This window comes from Carassius carassius, chromosome 18 (assembly GCF_963082965.1).
Source record: "Carassius carassius chromosome 18, fCarCar2.1, whole genome shotgun sequence".
Taxonomy (NCBI): Eukaryota; Metazoa; Chordata; class Actinopteri; order Cypriniformes; family Cyprinidae; genus Carassius; species Carassius carassius.
The window spans coordinates 1,501,494-1,515,899 of NC_081772.1; the positions used below are offsets into that span (position 1 = coordinate 1,501,494).

General features: G+C 36.1%; 1 protein-coding gene across 2 annotated transcripts; it reads right to left on the reverse strand.

The window, feature by feature from the left end:
• Positions 1 to 798: 798 nt before the first annotated feature.
• LOC132092067 (GDP-L-fucose synthase-like) lies at positions 799 to 9,483 on the reverse strand. Of its 2 annotated transcripts, none has more exons than XM_059498136.1 (10): positions 9,382 to 9,483; positions 5,245 to 5,397; positions 3,820 to 3,934; positions 3,587 to 3,715; positions 3,325 to 3,398; positions 2,637 to 2,770; positions 2,412 to 2,543; positions 1,583 to 1,662; positions 1,397 to 1,496; positions 799 to 1,305 (listed from the first exon to the last, which is right to left on the reverse strand). In XM_059498136.1, the coding sequence occupies exons 1-10, from the start codon at positions 9,387 to 9,389 to the stop codon at positions 1,250 to 1,252; spliced, it is 981 nt and encodes a 326-aa protein (XP_059354119.1). In that variant the 5' UTR covers positions 9,390 to 9,483; the 3' UTR covers positions 799 to 1,249. The 2 variants fall into 2 exon arrangements, with proteins under 2 accessions (XP_059354119.1, XP_059354118.1); XM_059498135.1 differs by lacking the exon at positions 9,382 to 9,483 and adding an exon at positions 5,969 to 6,359.
• Between the last annotated feature and the right edge of the window lie 4,923 nt (positions 9,484 to 14,406).

Consider the following 14,406-nt stretch of genomic DNA (forward strand, 5'->3'; position numbering starts at 1 on the left):
CCCGCCCCTAAACATGACGTTGCACGATGTTATTGGTCGCTTTACATGTCAGTCAGTCAAAGCTGTGGCCAAGAAACAAAGCTTTTCGAAACTCTTCATAAAATGATTCACTGGTTCTAAGCGCTAGAAACGGGCGCCATCTGCTGGTCAAACTGTGTAAATGCAACGGAACCTCAGGCCTAACATGAATCACATCTTTAACAAACGAACTGCAAATGTTTTCATTAAAGTGTGAGATCTACAAATAATTCAATACTATTAAATGTGAGGGTTCTGTAGAATCTTTTTTATTGATTTGTGTGTTATTAAGCAATGCTTGCTCAATTAGAAATAATTAAGTATCACTCTCAATTTCGATTTATACATGCACAAGTATTACAATTGATTAAATTAACTAGAAATCAATCTTCATCATAAAACTGACCCAAAGTCAACTATTAGAAACTCCTTCATTGGTTCAAGAGATCACCATCTAGCAGTGAATATTGTACCCTAATAGCACATGTGCATCACATACGTATTTGCACATTTTGTAATCTGTAATAAAACATCAATAGGATGTTTCAGTTATCAATTAGATGTTCAGAAAGTAAATTTGTAAATTTAATGTGTGGCTTCCGGTGTCATCCGTTTCCAGCTATTTTTAGCTGTATAAAGCAATTGTTTTGCTGCTTGATATTGCAAACTGATGAGTCTTACCATATTATTTTAATAGCATTATCTTAATTGTGAACACACTGGCTTGTTGTGCCAACAGTTTTCACCGTTTACTGATGAACCGGAAGTCTTGCACATTCACAGAAAACGTCTTCAGCGTTAAATGTGAACACCTATTGTTTTGGACCATATACTTACATATTGCTTTTGTGATTTCATAACAGCACTACTTACTGAGTTCTTACATCCATGCATTGTTAAAATGAAAAATACTCACCAATGCAGGTTTTTGCTTTAATTTGGGGTTTAATTTTAAACCTCGGTTGAGATACTAAGGATGTCCCGCGCGTAGCCGCTAGATGGCGCCGTCTGAAGCAGTTTATGCATTAATAAATGCATTTAAAAACGCAGCATTGTGCAGATTTAGTAACTGCATTCTTGTAAAATGAAGAAAGAAAACTTTAAATTGGCATGAAAAGAGGGTTTAGATGGCAGTGGTCCATGAGATTGTCTTTGTAAAAATGTTCAAGTGTTGTTCAAGTTTCAAGCAACAGTGTCCAAGCTCCCCGCAGACAATCAGATGTGAAGAGTTTCATTTACGGGCGGAGTCATAATTTGCCACAAACCAATCACACGTCTCCTGGATGGCTGAAAAAAAAGCAAAGCTTCAATCAACAATCTTCTTTTTAATACTATTGAAAAAAAAAGCATTTAGTATTGCATGCATGTGAATGATCACCTTGTTTGAACGGCGTGAACTTGAAGTCTGGCAGGTATTTGCGTAGTTTGGCGTTACTGGCAGTTTTCTTGAACTGACCGTCTGCTTTACTAGTGTCATACTGAGAGCATTTAGTTAAGGTTCAGCTGTTTAAAGAATGTCATTCAGTGTCTACTGTTCTGATGTTGTTTGTGTGTGAAAGGATACAATCACGTCACCCTTGAACCCCAACGCTTCGACCACAGCGTCCGCAGCAAACTTTATGGACAACTCATCCTCTTCTCCCACTAGAGAGACACAAACAAGGCATCTCAGATTCTCAGGGACACAGATTTCAGTAAACACGGTCATTATTCATCTACAGTAAATCAGAAGCAATCGCTCGGTATAAATGTGCAACATTGATTTCCTGTGGATTAGGTTTGAATGTGCAGTGCTCACGTTTATTCCATTAAATCATCGCCTTTTCAAATTTTGTAAATCTATAGAAGACTCTTTTCCACCACGATACAAAATTGCATCATTTAGAATTTTGACACAAGAGTGTGCCGTCATGCAACCTTTAATTTTTTATCGGAGTTCTGAGTTTACATCTCACAACATTGCCATTTTTCGTCAGAAATCGGATTTTTTTCAGAGTTTGTGACTTGCAATTTGACTTATTTTCTCTTAATACTTAACCTCTTGCAATTTAGACTTTTTGTCTGAATTCTTAGTTCATCACACAATTTATTTTCTGCCTCAAAATATATATGAAAATTTTTTTTTAAAGACTTTTTCCTCACAATTCTGTTTTTTTTTTTTTTTTTTTTTTTTTTAATTGTGAGTTTATATCTCAATTCTGACTTTTCTTCCTAGTTTATATCTTGAAATTCTGAAAAATAAAAAAAAATAAAAATCTCATTTTTTTTATCCCTTGTTGGAAACAAGCTTCCATAATCACATTAGGCCAGAACGATTCCCGTTTTCAGTCCCCAAACTTAAGCCCTCTAAAAATGATATGTACAGCCTTAGATCCAACGGAATATTTAAGAACCTGAGAGAATGATGGGCTCCACCTCGTCGTACTCCCTCAGAACCCACACAAACAGACGAGCCAGATCCAGAGAATAGATGAACTGACGCAGAGCACGACCCGAACCCCAGACCTGCAGAGGTTTACCTTCCTCTATAACACACACAAACACATGAAACAGGTTTACCATGTGAACAGAACTTCATTGAGGCTCTAAATCCTTTCAGAAAGTTACATGCATCTCACTCTTTGCCAGGTAGGTCTTGTGGATCAACCCCGGCAGGACGTGACCGTCATCAATGTTGAAGTTGTCATGGGGTCCAAATACATTAGTGGGGATGACGGCTGTGTATCGCAGACCGTACTGCTGAAATAACGCCCTAATGGAAAAACACACACATGCACAGACTTATGAAGGATATAAACAAACACCATAAAATGGAGTGGAAACCCTGAATCTAAAGGACTTATAATCAACACTTTTCACCATTAGTTCATCTTGGCAGCTGTTATAGTAAAAACACAGTAAGAGAGTTCCACATGTAATGCTCATTTATTATGTAAAGATGTTAGCCAATCACAGCAGTGGGCGTTTACGATGAGTCTCACAGAAGACACGCCCCTTCCAACAGAGCATTGAAATCAGAAGCTAAATTCAGAGTTGAAAACGACCATTTATATCCACATTATGCCCATTTTTGATATAAAAAGCACAATTATTAGCACAACTTAGGTGACATTATTTAAATAATTTAAAAAAAGAATTTCATAACCCATTTTAATGAAATTCACCATTGAGAATAAAATAATAAATAGATTGGATAGCTTGGAATTTTTCTCTCTTTTGAAATGTGATCGAGACGAGCTTTAATGGGATACACCCCCCCCAGAAAAAAAAAAAAAAAACTCATGACGAATGACCTTTGACCCTGACCTGTTCTGGACATCAATCATGCGTTTGGCGTAAGCATAACCAAAATTAGACTCATGAGGCGGACCGTTGTGAATCTGAAACACAGTGAGAGAGAAACAAAGCTAAAAAAAATGCAGATAGTTTTCTGTGAGGGGTGGGTTTAAGTGTAGGGCAATAGAAAATACAGTTTGTGCAGTATAAAAACCATTACGCCTATGGAGAGTCCCTGTGAACCACCAATACCAACGTGTGTGTGTATGTGTGTGTGTGTGTGAGAATTTACCATAGTCTCATCTATAGGGTAAGCAGTTTTATCTGGAAAGATACACGTGGAAAGGCAAGAAACGACCTTCAGCACTCCGAACTCATGAGCCGCCTTCAGCACGTTGTCATTGATAAACACATTATTCCTCTGAAACCAACAAACAAAAATGATTAGTATACAGTTTAATTATTCAACACTAATATATGTCCAACATATACATATTTCCATTGTTTTTTAATATTAATAATTACCCAGAAGTCCAGGTTCTGTCTCATGTTTCTGAAGAGTCCGCCCACCATCGCAGCTAAATGAATGACGTGCGTCGGACGATGTTTCTCGAAGACTGCTCTCGTCTCTTCAGCGCTCCTAAAACAACACGTGCAAATATATTTATCATGCATGGGACACAAATGGACAACGAGCAATAAATAAAAGATTTCTGAAATCTCAAAAAACAGAAATTCGGTCAAGTGTGTCCAAACTTTGGAGTGATGGCATGGCTGTATTGAACATTCGGCGATATATGAAATTGCAATAGAATGAATTCATGTTTTTTTGTCCGCAATATGCAAATAAGCACATATGCTGCTGACAGCGCGAGATCAAGAAACACTGAATGAAAAGATTGAAATTTAATTCTGATTGTTTTTTTTTGTGTGTGAAACAAGTAATGGAAAATAGTTTTTTTGTGTGATGCAAGGGATGTTGAAGGTAGTCAGGTTTGGTATTTTTCTTGAAAACAAAGATTTTGAATTGTTATTAATTTCCTGGTATGTTTTGGGAACATTTTTATTCTCAAATGCAGACGGTTGAAATCTAAACCCAACTTTATTCAGAGCTGTAATGAAGTAAAACCTATACAAATCTTTAAAACAGGAAAGCCCTTAGGTTGACTTTAATTGAATTTGTATGTTATTTACTTATTTTCCTGCTGTTTTTCTTTCTGGTTCAGTTTAGTTTATTTTGACACTTTTTTATTTTTATTTTGTTGTTGTTCTTTTTCTTTTGTTTATGCTCAACCAAGGCTGAATAAGATTGGATTTATTTTGGATTGTGATTGGTTGGTTGTAAAGTTGATGCATTAATAAGAAATAAAAACAAATCTTGAGTCTTCGGGTTTTTCAAGTCGTTTGTTCATCACGTGACAGCCCCATAAACTTAACCAATGCAGTCTGAGCCGGAAAGAGGTTTAATAATAATAATAACAACCAACTCTATTATATTTATGATTTTTCAACTTTCGAATCAGTCGTAACATGTGGCAAAATCTCCGAAACGCTCAAATTGCGCCGTAGAATATCTATTCGCGTCTTTGCATTGACTTAACATGTAAATCATCTGCTCTTAACGCTTCATTCGCGTCTGGTGTTACAAGCAACAAGTTTGCAATCAAATATCAATCAAAATATTGATTTAGAAAAATAAAAATGAGATTAACGTATCAACATATGCTTTATTTGATTACTTGTTATTACTATACTACACCCAAATGCATAATAATGTAATAATCATGAACTACAGTTGAACTACGCTAATAATAAACAGAAAGTTGGTGTAAAGTTAGTGATCCTTCTTGGAAGTATTTTTATTACTTCCATAACATTGGCTTGTAAAGTATATAATACATGTTTTATAATATGTGATAATGGTTAATGTGTTTTATAAGGAGCTCTTACAGAAGATTGGCATCTTTGGATGTCAGGAATATCCATTCTTCTCCTTCTCTGTTTTCGCCCTCTTCTTTCACCAGCCGTTCTATCGCTCGCCCCACCAGCCCACTGCCGCCCGTCACCAACACTCGCATCGGCCCGACTGACCCGTTCATCTGGCTGAGAGAGAGAGAGAGAGAAGGTCTGATGAACATTTCATTATATATGCCATCTATGCAACCAATGCATCCATCATACCGTGGGATTCATATTCACACAATCACATTATACTATCAATGTAGAATCCATAAAAATGATTCTCCATGATATGGAGACTTCAATGGCACTTCTTTGTTACTGTATTCTTTTTTTTTAAACAGTTGTCATCTGACAAGTCAGATTTCCATTGATATTCCATTGAATCAGCACAACAGTATTTTTCTACAGGTATGTTTATATGATTTCTGTTCTTCCCTCCAATGCACCACAGCTGAATCTGGTCAGGAATATCAAGTTAAACACCGACACACCCTTTATTTCAATATAAAAACACATCAGTTTGAGGAGTCAGCTTCTGCAGTAGAGCATGACCACAAAACACACAAGAAACATACAAACACATGCTGGATTTATGACGTGCTTTAGAATCATTTAAATAGAATCATCAGTGGAAGTGCATGAATGAAACCACTTAATACCCATAGAATTAACTTTATAAACTCTCAGACTATCGAATGCATGAACGCTATACCTGCTCTCTGGTGTCATTATAGTTTAAAGTCCGTTTCTTGTAAAGTCGGTTCACTCGGTGGCCATATTTTCATCGCATCCGGGCCGCTGTCCAAATCAACTCTTATCTACTTGAATGTGGAAATACCGAGATGCCAAAAACTGTTTCTCAAGTTCGTTTAAATAACATATTCCTATTCAGGAAAACAATCCGACACGCGCCGTACAATACATTGTTTCCTGCTCCAAAATAGCGGTATAGGCGTAAATATCCGGTTAGTCCGGTCAGTGCGCATGCGCACTGCTAAACGTGTTTCTCAGAACACTTGTTGTTTCTATGGAAACCGGAGCTTTTAAATGCAGCTGCGGTGACGTGTTGAATTAACCAGTTCGTGATTGGCTCTTACATGTAGCTGGCAGGACGTTGAATCGAATCTAATCCACAGTAAAGCGTGTTTTTATACAGTCATTGTGGTGTGGACCAGAGCCTCTGGTGTGGACCGTATTTTACTGGACAGAGATCACTGTAAAGTGATCCCATCCTCCCAGGGTCCACCTTTGGAGAATGTGTAACGGTCACCGCGGATCACGTGTGCCTTTTAAACCAATCACATTACAGCTTTGGCGTCTCTCAGCTTGTTTTTTTTTTTACAACCGTCAGTAAGTGTCTACAATTACTATTTCGTTTATTTGTAATTAATTTATCATTTTTGTTTATAATAACAACAACTGTTCATGCTAGATAATGCTTAGTTACTGTTCTATTTTCTATTTAAATTACACAAATATCGTAAAAAAAAAAATCCACCAAGGGTAGGCTACACATAAATATTATAAATGTGTGTTTATTAAAATTAATAATTACAGTTATTAATAGCTCAATGTTATTAATGAAAATAAAAGTATTACTTTCACTATTTCATAATTTTAATTATAAAATATAGTAGCCTACTTTTAAATACTCTATTTTGAATTTGAGAAAACACATTATCAAGGAAAATAAGACTTCACTGGGCCACGGAGCTATTGACTTACTGGCTTACTTTGTTGAATGCAAAAGAATATATTTTAAACACTTAAAACTACACTATTTGAGTCGATGGGGACCAGAAACTTTACGGTCACGAACATTATTCAAAATATATTCTTCTATGTTGAGGAGAACAAAGAAGTTCAGAGGCAATAGGTGTAGCTTGAAATCCATTAGACAAATAATGCTTGGCTGTTGATAGCATAAAATGATATTCTGCGTTAACAACGTGAACTTGAGGGAGATCTGGAGACAGCGCAAAATCTCCGATGAAGATATCAGTGAGCACGTTTACATGCACACAAGTTGATAACTCACAAATATCAGTTTATTAAAATAATCTCCTTTTCCCCATTTATATGCACATCAGTAACCTTAATAAATCAGGTTATTATAGTGGCGTTAAAATAGGCTATAATCATTTACGTATCTGACTCCGAATATTCCATACATTTGTCAGTTGTGATGTTAAATTAAGCTTGCAACATGTCAGGAAACTTATTTACAGCTCGTGTATATTATCTTCTCATGCAGTTATAAACGCAGAATTGTGACTGAACCACTTCTACTTCTGCTGCACGAGACGAAACACATTTTTATAATTATCTGACTCATATATTTCCATCATTCTTTAGTCAAGTCAAGTCAAGTCTGCTTTAATTTCCACATGTACAGTACATACAGAATACTCTCAGACCCCTGTGCATACAGATAAAATTAACATTAAAGCCTAAAAATCTAGATCAAATATAAAATGTAGATACAACTATACAATAAGGGAATGTAAAAAAAAGGCATATAATACAATTAAAAATAAAGTTAAATAAAGCAGCGCAAGGCAAATGACAGATATAGTGCAAATCAATGAAGTGAACAACAGTGCAGATAAAAGATTTTTAGTGCAAAAAAATCCCTTATTAAAAATACATTATTAAGTCTGATTAAAGTGACAAGTGACACTTTACTGCAAGACTTAAATGCACATGCACTAACAATGCGTTTCTGTCACTTAACACACATGCGCACTAAAACGACAGAAAGTGGTTTACATGCCGTGCCAAACCAGAGTTCAGCAGAGTTAGAGGCAAAAAACTACCTGTTGCGACACCGTTTATGACCTTTCTCCGATAAAACAAAAGGGGTTACCGCATTTACATGACCCACTTTTATCCAAATGTTGTTAAATTTACACAGAACAACCTATAAATAGATTTTAGAATATAAACTGTTTATAGTCTGTTCAGAAAAACGAAACTTTAACTTTAATGAAGTCCAACAAATGTCTGTTGACTCCTGATAAAAGTCTCCTTCAAGATTCCATTTTTATTTTCAACGTGTTTATTGTTAAGTTTAGTGTGGCAAATTAGAAGCGCAGCTTTAATGCGCAATGTCTGGTTGTCATGACCTCACGCGCTTGTGAAAGTATGAATTTGTAAATTTACTATAGCACAACTAAATTGTGTTTAATGTCTTTGCAGCTCAAAAAAAAGTTTAAAAAAAGTGCAAGTTAATTTATTCAGTGTATATATATATATATATATATATATATATATATATATATATATATATATATATATATATATATATATATATATATATATACATACACACACATTAATGTTTTTACTCAAGTTATGTTGCCTATTAAAAAGCGATTCAAATCTGCTTAGAGATGCATTGATAAAGTAATAATATTCAGGGCTATCAGTTCTTAGGAATTTAGTCTGTCTCAGTTTATATATATATATCTTTAAATGTTAGGGCCACTTTATTTTTAATAATTGAAATCATGACTATGTTCAATTCTCAAAATCCAATTAAAAACATGCAAAATAATATTTTGAGCCACTTATTGTCATTTTAGGGCCATTTTTTTTCAAGAAAAAGTTATGATCCCATTTTACTCAAAATGACCCATTTATACCCAAACACTATTGATTGTTATCCTCATTGCGTATGGTGTACCCAGTATTGAGGTCTCTGTGTTCATTCAGTTAATAGTTTTATTGAGTGGACATATTATCTTCAAAGGGTAACAAGCTGTCTATATGCTTGCTTATACACTCAAAAAAAAAATGTTTTGGTCTAAATTTAATTCAATTACATTACAATTTATTGTTGAACAAGACACATGATTTGAGAAAACATTCATATCTGAAGTACAAACGCTGCAGAATTTGGCAAAAACTGCTAATTCGAAATAATGCAAAATAAACATTAAGTAAATCTACTTATAGTTTTTTTGTCCAAGGACAAATCCTCAATACTTTAACACTAAATAAATTGACTTGCACTATAAACTTTTTTGAGCTCCAAGTAAAAGATTTTACTAAACTGAGAAAACCATTATCAGATGAATACTCATGCTTTAGATCGGGTTATATTTGATAAAACTAACAAGTTACCTGCTCATTGGTGTCCTGTCTCAGGTTCGATGTATCTCTCTCTATAAGTTCTGTGGAAATGGGGGAAAACATTTCCATCTGCACTATAAATAAGCTCAGTGTACTCGCTTAATCACACACACACACACACACACACACACACACACACACACACACACATACACACACACCCATACCTATTTATTTAAAAAGAACAGACTGTAATCACCTCTAGCACAGGAGACTCACATTTTAAGGAAATAAAAGGAAAGGCTGGGCTGTTGCTATGTGAATATGTAAACAAGGTACACTCTTTAAAAAAAAAGGTGATTCATGATTCCATAGAAGAACCTTTTTGCCTAATATTATTTTTTTTTAAGTTTTACCAAATTGTCTTACGTAGGTTTATCTTTCAAAATGTAAAAATGAAGATATACTTCTTAAGCTAACTTTAAAAGTTGTAAAAGGTTAACCATCGCTTTTAGAGAAATTATCAAAATTTAGTTAAGAGTCAACTTAGAGGTTAATGCCCAAATAAAGCAGAAATACCTGCCAATGGGTTATGAAATGAACAATAAAAAAATCATATATTATGATTAATAATAATCTATTTTCTGACAATTAAACAATAATATTATAGAACATAGAAAGAACAAGATGAGAGGCTCCGAAGGATGCTCTCAAGACTTTAGGAAGCAGGAGTCACACTCAACAACAAATGTGTGTTTTCCAAGACAAAAATCAAGTTCCTTGAACAGATCTTTGGGGCATCAGGGGTGAGTGCAGACCAGACAAGCTGGAAGTAGTTAAAGCAATGAAACAACCATGTAATATCAGTGAAGTGAGGCTATTTTTGGGAATGGTCAACCACCTTGGTAAATTCTCACCACCTAGTGAAGACACAGCCACACAGAGACTTATTGAGAAAGTCCAATATGTGGGTTTGGGGATCATTTCAGCAAGAGGCCTTTGAGAAAATCAAAGAGGAACTGACGAAACCCTCAGGTTTGGTGCTGTATAATCCAAATAAGGATACAGTTGTCTCTGTGGATGCCTCTTCATATGGGTCAAGTGCTGTTCTCCTCCAGAAGCAAGTTGACAACAAATGGCAACCTGGTTTGTCTAGAACTCCCATAAACAGTACAGCAAAAAGGCTTTCCAAAGAAAACAACCATCTGTATTCTAACTCCGTTTTGGCAAGCCTTCCAGCTATACAGAAAAAAGGCTGCAGCATAAATGGCTGCCCACTGCTCCGAGTGTGTGTTCACGGTGTGTGTGTGTGTTCACTGCAGAGCAAGAATTCTGACTTTGGGTCACCATACTTGTCTGTATGTCACTTCACTTCACTTTAAAGCAGTGTGGAAGGATGGCCAGACAAGTTCTCCAATGACAAACCTTTCCAGCCTTACATGTCATTTTCAGAAAAACCTTCTGTGCAAAATGGGCTGTTATTGAATGGAATCAGGATTGTAATTCCAAAATCACACCAAGCTCAGATACTAGAAAAATTGCATGACATCTTGGCATACCAAAGCGCAGAGAGAGAGCTACGCTGGGGCCATGCCAGGAACTGCTTTAAAAACATATAAAAGAGTTTTATATTTCATCCTGTAGTTCACTGGTAGCTACTTGAGAGTGGCTAAAATAGGAGAGATATGATGACTTTTCTTAGCACCCACTAGCAGCCTAGCTGCTGCATTCTGAACTAATTGCAAACATGTAAGAGTGGTCTGGCTGGATTCCAAACACAACACATTGCAATAGTCCAGATGAAACAAAACAAAGGCATTAATAACTTTCTCCATGTCTTCAATGAGCAAAAATAAGCTCACATTTCTCCTCTCCTCATCAGGTTAGACTGACTACCAGTAGCCGCTCGCAGCAAATTCAAGGTACTGGCACGGCACCAACATACCTAAACTCACTAGTTCAATCTTATGTGCCCTCCAGAAGTTTGCGCTCTGCAAGTGAACGATGCCTTGTGGTGCCATCACAAAGAAGTTCAAAATCACTCTCACAGACAGGGCCGGATTAACCATACGGGCAACTGGGCAATTGCCCAGGGGCCCAAGACCTCTAAAGGGCCCAGGGCAGCAAGGGCACGAGCAAAATACTGTATCTGGTAATCTCCCGCTTTACATTAAACAAACTGTCAACACGGGCTTTTGCGCTTACTCAGAGAGACGCTGCGCTGCCTATGACTTTGAACGTGATTTGAGAGCGGTTGAGAGTCAGTCTCATGCGGAATGACCAATGAAGAGAGGGCCTCAAGTTAAGACCCTCTCCTCATTGGTCAGTCCGCATGAGGCTGGTCAAATGTTACGCCGAGCGGGTTACGTCAGGCGTTGCTACAACAGAAAAATATCTGACATGGAGAAGCTAAATGGGAGCGCGAAGCGGAAATTAAAAAAGGAAAAGGACATCAGAAACGCAGAAAATGTAAAGTATATACCTAAAATAGGTAATTTCTTCACTCCTGTTAATGTTGCCGACAGTTCTGTTAAGTCAGCTTCCGTCAACGACGAGGACAACTCAGCTAGCCAGGACTTTTCTTCAAGATGCCAAATGAAAGCAAACATGCACTCCCTAATTATTTAGGATTAAAATTGTGTGTTTTGCCAGGTTTTGTAGTATTTATTTTTATCTTGTCTTCTAGAGAGAAATTGTGTCACAGACACGGCTCTGCACTTTCTATTTTAGCTATTGGACATGAACTTGTTAGTGGCCTTGATTTTGAAGATGTTATACTGTACACCAGTTTGCACAGTCAAAGTCCAGAAAAAAGCCATTGTAAGATGTGTTTGCCAAATGAAGGCATTTCAAATTCAAACATGCACTTCCTCATTATTTAGGACTAAAATTGTGTGTTTTGCCAGATTATGTAGCATTTATTTCTGTCTTGTCTTCTTCAGAGAAATTGACAGATTTCTAAATGTTTATGTAGCACTACAATGTTTAACTGGTTAATTGTGCTGTGATATGTTGTTGTTCTATTTTAAAACAAGTTAAAATGAGCTTAGGATAAAAATGTTTATGAGCAGATAATAGTGATACTGCATTTTATTTATTTATTTTTTTCCTTGAGGTGCCAGCTTTATTAAAATGCTGTATATTGTTGTGGAGGGATAACTGGCAGATTTCAAATTGTTTGTGTTGGACTAATAACTTGATTGCCTTGTTGAATTCTGAGGAAACAGGGTCACCCTGTCAGGGTGATTTCTGCTTAAAATGAGCTGAGGACCAAAATGTTTCTTGATGTGTTGTCTGTGGTCTTCTGTTATAGCTATATCAATTCAATACATTTCTATTGGGAATAAATGTTGTTAAATAAACAATGGTTTGAAAGTGGTTGCTTATTTATTCATTTTTGTGAAAATGGAGGATATTTCCCTCCCTCTCAATGTAGTGGGTCAATTTTACCAGATTATACAGATGCTGATGTGTTTTGTTTTCATAGCATCATATGTGAGTGAATGTCTTTGATAGGGGACATAGTAGTTCATTTGTAGTTCTATGAGCATTTAAATATTTGTAAATCAAAATACACCTGATGACAGTTAGAATTTGAAGTATTGAGTATATTTACTGTATATTACAGTAATATATTCTGTATATGACCATATTATGGTGATCCTGGGGTCGTGATGATGGGGCCCTTGAATATTGTTGCCCAGGGTACAACAAAGTGTTAATCTGGCCCTGCTCACAGACCTTTTCCTGGACTGTTCCCAGCTGGTGGAATGACCTCCCAATCTCAATTTGAACAGCCTAAATGAGTCTTTACTCATTAAAAAATAATAATAATAATTTTCACCAGCACTTAACCAAGTAATACTAGCACTTAACTTTTCATTCCTTGTCTATCATATTCTTGGAGAAAAAAAATCCTGGCTACATGTTCTGTGCTAGACTAACTGACACTTGTCATGGCACTTGTATACTGTTTTTGTTCTCTTGTTGGTCTGTTAAATAATTAAATGTAAATGTTCTCTAAGTCTTTCCTTGACAGAATAGATTTTAGTCAAGCTATAGATCTAATTTGGAAAAAACAACTCTTTACTACAGCATTGATCTGCTTGTCAAATTTCAGCTCTGGATCAAACACCACACCTAAGTTCCTTATTTGGTCATGGAAATAATCAGACCATGAACCTAAATATGTGGACATATCTAAACATCTTCTGGCAGGGCCAAAAAACATAATCTCAGTTTTACTCGGTTCAACTGAAGCAGATTTTGAGTCATCCAGCTCTTAACCTCCTCTGGACATGCAAAAAGAAAAGTAGAACCATTGTTCTCTCCAACTCTCATAGACAAACAGATCTGTGTATCATCCACATACAAATAGTAATAGTAAAAAAACATTTTAGCCCAGGGGCAACATATACAGGGAAAATAAAATAAGGCCAGTAACAGAGCCTTGGGGGACCCCACAAGTAACACATTCTGCTGTTGAAGCAAAGTTACCATACTGAGAATTATCTATTTAACATAAGACTCGAACCACTTTAAAACCATCCCACAAATTCAAATTAAATGAGATAACCACTTTATAAGAATCACATGGTCTATTGTTTCAAAAGCTGCACTAAAGTCCAATAAAATAAAAGCTGCCGCATTACCTGCATCTCTGATTATATGGACGTCATTAACAACTCTTAAATGTGCAGACTGTGACCTGCCCTAGAACCGGACTGAATTTGTCTAAGATCTCATACATACTTAAAAATGACATAAATTGGGAATAAAACACCTTCTCTTAAATCTTTGATAGGCATGGTAGTTTTGAGATTTTTTTGAGCCGCTAATTCTTCAATTCTAGAGCGTCTAACTTAGGCTTTTTAAGAAGTGGCTGAATATCCACCTGCTTAAGGCCAGTTGGAACAACTCCATTATGAAGACTACTGTTAACAATAGAAGTATACTCGGCCCAACAACATCAGCCATCTCCTTAAGGAGACGTAAAGGAACCACATCGCAACCACCAGATGTCGACTTCAAATGCAGAATTAATGATGTCCATCTACTTTTTCTACAAAAAATGTC